The sequence below is a fragment of the Solanum tuberosum genome, unplaced genomic scaffold, assembly GCF_000226075.1.
Source record: "Solanum tuberosum cultivar DM 1-3 516 R44 unplaced genomic scaffold, SolTub_3.0 scf00362, whole genome shotgun sequence".
Lineage (NCBI taxonomy): Eukaryota > Viridiplantae > Streptophyta > Magnoliopsida > Solanales > Solanaceae > Solanum > Solanum tuberosum.
Genome location: NW_006239284.1, coordinates 147,843 through 152,987, shown reverse-complemented (window position 1 = coordinate 152,987; position 5,145 = coordinate 147,843). Strand labels below are relative to the sequence as shown.

At 40.9% G+C, this 5,145-nt stretch overlaps 1 protein-coding gene across 1 annotated transcript; it reads left to right on the top strand.

The window, feature by feature from the left end:
• The first annotated feature begins 1,680 nt into the window (after positions 1–1,680).
• LOC107063448 (uncharacterized) lies at positions 1,681–4,564 on the top strand. Its single transcript, XM_015315352.1, has 5 exons — positions 1,681–2,892; positions 2,992–3,228; positions 3,658–3,800; positions 3,902–4,283; positions 4,367–4,564. Exons 1-5 carry the CDS (start codon positions 1,681–1,683, stop codon positions 4,562–4,564), a joined length of 2,172 nt encoding a protein of 723 aa, XP_015170838.1.
• The last annotated feature ends 581 nt before the right edge of the window (positions 4,565–5,145 follow it).

The window sequence follows — 5,145 nt, the reverse complement described above, 5'->3', positions numbered from 1 at the left end:
CCTTTTTAACTAGATCCATATAGCTCAAGTAGGTGATGCACCTACTTGGTTCTTTGGACTAGTCAATAAGTCAAAGTAGGTGATGCACCTACTTGTCACCTACTAGCTTAGTTAAGTCAAGCAAGAAGCTCACCTATTTTATTCCATTTTCTATTATTAATCTCTTTTTCTTTAACTTAGCCCTTAACTTTCAACTTTAAGCTCAATTACCACCTTCATGTCTCGAGTTTAAATACTTTCGTTGGAGTTATAACTTGCAGTACACATGTTGCAACGTGCAAGGCATCACATCACCTTCCGAGCTAGTTTAAACAAACGCTAACCATATAAGAAACATGGTCCCTCACCTATACTATAAGGCAACGTCAAGTATCACAAGAATAGAACAAGCATATGCATAATACGGGCTGTTACAGTTTTAGCCATACTCACTGAACCAGTTGGCGAGTAGCTGAATCGGTCTGGCGAACTAGGTCAGGTTTGCCGAACGGATTGGCTCAAAATTCTTGGCAAGTTGGCGATGGGAAGGACCTTTCGGCGAATCGCAAACAGCTCTCGGCGAGTAAAGGTCTTCCCGCCGAAAGTTCCAGTGCAACAAAGGTATAGGGTTGTAGACAAAAGGCGATCAAGAATACTTTCGGTGATTCGTGGAGTATATTCCGCGACCTTAGGCCTCTCGCTGAAAGTTACAAAATTCAACTAACAAACAAAGCGTGAAATTAAAGGCGAGGTGGGACATTAGGCTAACCGCCGAGTGGTTCAGCGAGCTCGACCAAGCTCGCCAAATGGCCCAGCATCCCTATTCTTAACCCAACTTCTCGAATTCAACCCCGCAACCCCTGAAAACAAAATCAAAGAATGCACTAGTTAAATTAAGCTAAGACCCATAACACCCATTGCCCTGAGATACTCAAACTTCTCCCGGTTTGCCAAATTTGGCTAATTGACGGCTTTTGCCCTTAAGAACGAAGTCACCCACTCTATCATTAGGTAAATTACATCGTTTTGGCGCAAATACGGGCTACTCAGACTTCACCCAACTCAACTAAACAACATGCAAGCACAACCCCACAAAAAAATCTACTTTATTTTAGAGCACAAACAGACGGGACTTTAATATTCAAAGCATTACGGGAAAGATTATCCAATTTCAACAGGCATTCAAACACTCTAATCCTATCAGAGATGCCCAGCATACATTACTAAGATAAGATCATAGCAAATGAGTACAAATTACTAAATATAAAAGCGGGATTCGGAAGACCAACCTTAAATGGCTATAAAAATAATATTGAAAAGCTAGGCGGTAATGTATTCCAATTCAAAGCACGAATCAATCAACAACAATAATTATGGAATGCAAAAATACCAAAAATACTAGATAGGCACGAGTTTGGGAAGCTGAAAAATGAGGGAAAATGAAAGAGTTTGAAAGTTAGACCTTTGGTCTATACTCACTCAAGTGAAAGCCCAAAATCCAAAGGGAGTGCAAGCAATCCGCGGGTGAATGACTTGTTGTCACGCATACTTGATAAAGTTGAGGGTTCGAATGATTTGTTGAAAGGGATGAAAAATGACTTTTCATCATTGAACAGTAAAGTGAATTCTCATGCCAATGCCATTAAGATACTTGAAGGACAATTGAGTTTATTATCAGCTCAATTGAAACCAAAGATAACGATGGAAGATGACGATAGAAAACTGGTTGTGGTCACTCGTAGCGGCAAAGTGGAAATTGGTAATGTGATGGGAAATGAAGATACTCAACAGCATGAAGAAGATAAGGGGATAGAGGAACAGCAGTCACTCATCCATCAAAACTTTGCCAAAGAACCTCATAAAGAAGTGGAACAACAGGTTCACATTCCAAAGGTTATGCAACCTTTACCCAAAATACATCCACCATTTCCCCAACGCTTGAAGAAGAATGAGGATGAGAGGGTCAAGAAGTTTCTGTCAGTGCTCAAGACACTATCAATCAACCTCCCCCTTGTGGAAGCGTTATTGGAAATGCTGGGATATGCCAAGTTCATGAAAGATCTAGTCACCAAGAAAAGGAGCTTGGATTTTGAGACAATTGAAGTTTCATATAGTTGCAGTGCAATTATGTCCAAGGAGCTGATCAAAAAGAGAGAATATCCCGGCGCATTCACCATCCTTTGCACCATAGGCGTGCTCCAATTCGCTAAAGCTTTATGCAATTTGGGAGCAAGCATCAACTTAATGCCTTATGAAATATACAAACAACTTGGGTTGGGTGAGCCGAAAGAAACCACTATAAGACTTCTGATGGCAGACCGTTCAATCAAACATCCTGTGGGGATACTTTATGACATTTTGGTAAAGGTCGATCGGTTCATCTTTTCGGCTGATTTTGTGATTTTAGATTGTGAAATAGATGCCGAAATTCCCATTATTTTGGTAAGGCCATTCTTGGCAACCGGGAGAGCATTGGTGGATGTTAAGAGTGGAGAATTGAGGTTTTGGGTGAACGAAGATGCAGTAACCTTTAACATTTGTAAATCCATGAAACACCCAAGTGATATTAATGTGGTGTCTACTGATGATGTTATTGATAAGGCGGTAGCTAGTGTAAGACATTTGATATGCATGAACGAACCTCTTGAAGCCGTACTTGCTAATTATGATGAATCTGAAGTTCAGGGTTATGAGGAAGTAGTAGCTGCCTTGTCGGGATTAGGAGGTTATACAAAGACCCCAATCAAGTTGGATATCGACCCAAAAAATAGAGAGAGTCCTCTCGCAAAACCATCAACAGAAGAACCACCTAATCTGGAATTGAAAGCTCTCCCATCTCATCTCCGATATGTCTTTTTAGGGGAAAATAACACTCTACCGGTGATCATCGCAGCTGACTTGCTTGAATGGCAAGTAAATTTGCTCATTGAAGTATTGTGAAGGCACATAAAAGCTATTGGATGGACCATTGTTGATATAGTGGGCATTCCTCTCGGTATTTGTACTCACAAGATTCAACTTGATAGTGAGTGTAAGCCTAGTGTTGAGCATCAGCGAAGATTGAATCCACCAATGCAAGAAGTGGTAAAAAAGGAGATCATCAAGTGGTTGGACGCATTTGTTATCTATCCTATTGCGAATAGCAAATGGGTAAGCTCGGTGCAATGTGTACCAAAAAAGGGAGGTATCACCGTAGTCCCAAATGCAAAGGGGGAACTTGTGCCAACTAGACCAGTGATCGGGTGGAGAGTATGCATGGATTATCAAAAGCTAAATTCGTGGACTGAAAAGGATCACTTTCCAATGCCTTTTATGGATTAAATGATCGATCGTCTATCAGAGAAGGGTTGGTACTGCTTTTTAGCTGGGTAGTCCAGTTACAACCAAATCTTTATTGTGCCAGAAGACCAAGAGAAAACCACCTTCACCTGCCCGTATGGAACGTTTGCATTCAAAAGGATGCCATTCGGGATATGTAATGCCCCGGCAACATTTCAACATTGTATGCTATCCATTTTCGCGGACATGGTAGAAGATTTTATGGATGTATTCATGGACGACTTCTCAGTCGTAGGGGACACGTTTGAGGAATGCTTGGCACACTTGGGGTACGTACTCCAATGATGCGTAGAGACAAACCTGGTTCTGAATTGGGAGATATGTCACTTCATGGTGAAGGAAGGCATAGTTCTCGGGCACAAAATGTCACAAAAGGGATTGGAAGTCGATAAGGAAAAAATAGAGGTAATTGAGAAACTGCCTCCGCCGATTTCAGTGAAGGGTATTCACAGCTTCTTGGGACATGCCGGATTCTACAGGAGGTTTATCAATTATTTCTCGAAGATTGGACACCCCCTGTGCAAACTCTTGGAGAAGGAAGTGAAGTTCTATTTTGATGACGCTTGTATGGCGGTGTTTAAAGCTTGAGAGAGAAATTGGTATCCACTCCGGTCATTATTAGCCCTGATTGGTTTGAATCCTTCGAAGTGATATGTGATGCTAGTGGCTTGGCATTGGGTCAAAAACGTAACAAACTTTTCCACCCAATTTATTATGCAAGCAAAACTCTAAATAGTGCTCAACGAAACTATATAGTCACTGAGCCAGAATTGCTTATGGTCGTCTATGCATATGAGAAATTCCGAGCATACTTGCTAGGTACTACAGCAATCGTTCACACTGATCACGCTGCACTCCATTACTTGATGGCAAAGAAAGATGCAAAACCTAGGTTCATAAGGTGGGTGCTATTATTACAAGAATTTGACTTTGAGGTCAAAGATAGAAGAGGTTGCAAAAATCAGGTAGCTGACCACTTATCAAGGTAGGAAGGCAAGGAAATGACGAGCTTGAGGGTGACATCAACGATTCCTTCCCTGATGAACAGGTATTTGCAGTCTCTCTTAAACAAAATCCCTGGTATGCAGATTTCGCAAATTACATTGTGTGCGGAATACTTCCCGATGAGATGAACTTCTACCAACAAAAAAGGTTCATGTTCGATGAACTTCCGGATGAGATGAACTTCTATCCCTTACATCATCTCCGACTGCTTTCCCTGAGAGTGTTTCAGAAGCATAAGTGATTGTTATCATGTAAAGAACCCAACTTGTAGGTTGGGGTCGATCCCATGAGGAATATGGTTTAGACTTAAGTTCAATAACGATATATTCATTTTTCCAATGTATTTTCGAGACAAATAAGTAAAAAGAGGGGGGGGGGGGGGATTTGTGTAACAAATTTTGGAAATTATGAAAGTAATTAGTAAGCAAGATTCAAACTTTTGTTGTTATCAAATTAAGAAGGAAAGTAGGGTGTACGTGTTCCCCATAAGCTCTGTCACACCCCAACCCTAGGTGAGGTGGACAAGTACCATATGAACACATGCTTTACAAGTGACCTATGATGAGAAAGTAAACTATTATGCTGATAGATTTACAAATGAAAAGCTTCATAAACAACACATGTCGACTAGCTGAATCGATATGTGACAAGTGAAACTATGAATACAGATGATAGGTCTACAACGTCTACAAAGCCTCTACTAGAATCCGTGACTATACCACTATGAAAATACGCATAGTAAAGACTCAAAAAAGCCCCGAATCAACCTGGAGCTCACCAACAACAGTTGAGTATCATGTGCTTCTATTAGGGAGATCTACT

Excerpts from the sequence above, each read along its gene's own strand:
- LOC107063448 (XM_015315352.1), top strand. The coding sequence starts at position 1,681 with ATGGAAGATGACGATAGAAAACTGGTTGTGGTCACTCGTAGCGGCAAA. Across the intron at positions 2,893-2,991 it reads CTGACTTGCTTGAATGGCAA|ATTCAACTTGATAGTGAGTG; the intron begins GTAAATTTGCTC and ends TGTACTCACAAG. Across the intron at positions 3,229-3,657 it reads GACCAGTGATCGGGTGGAGA|GAAGGCATAGTTCTCGGGCA; the intron begins GTATGCATGGAT and ends TTCATGGTGAAG.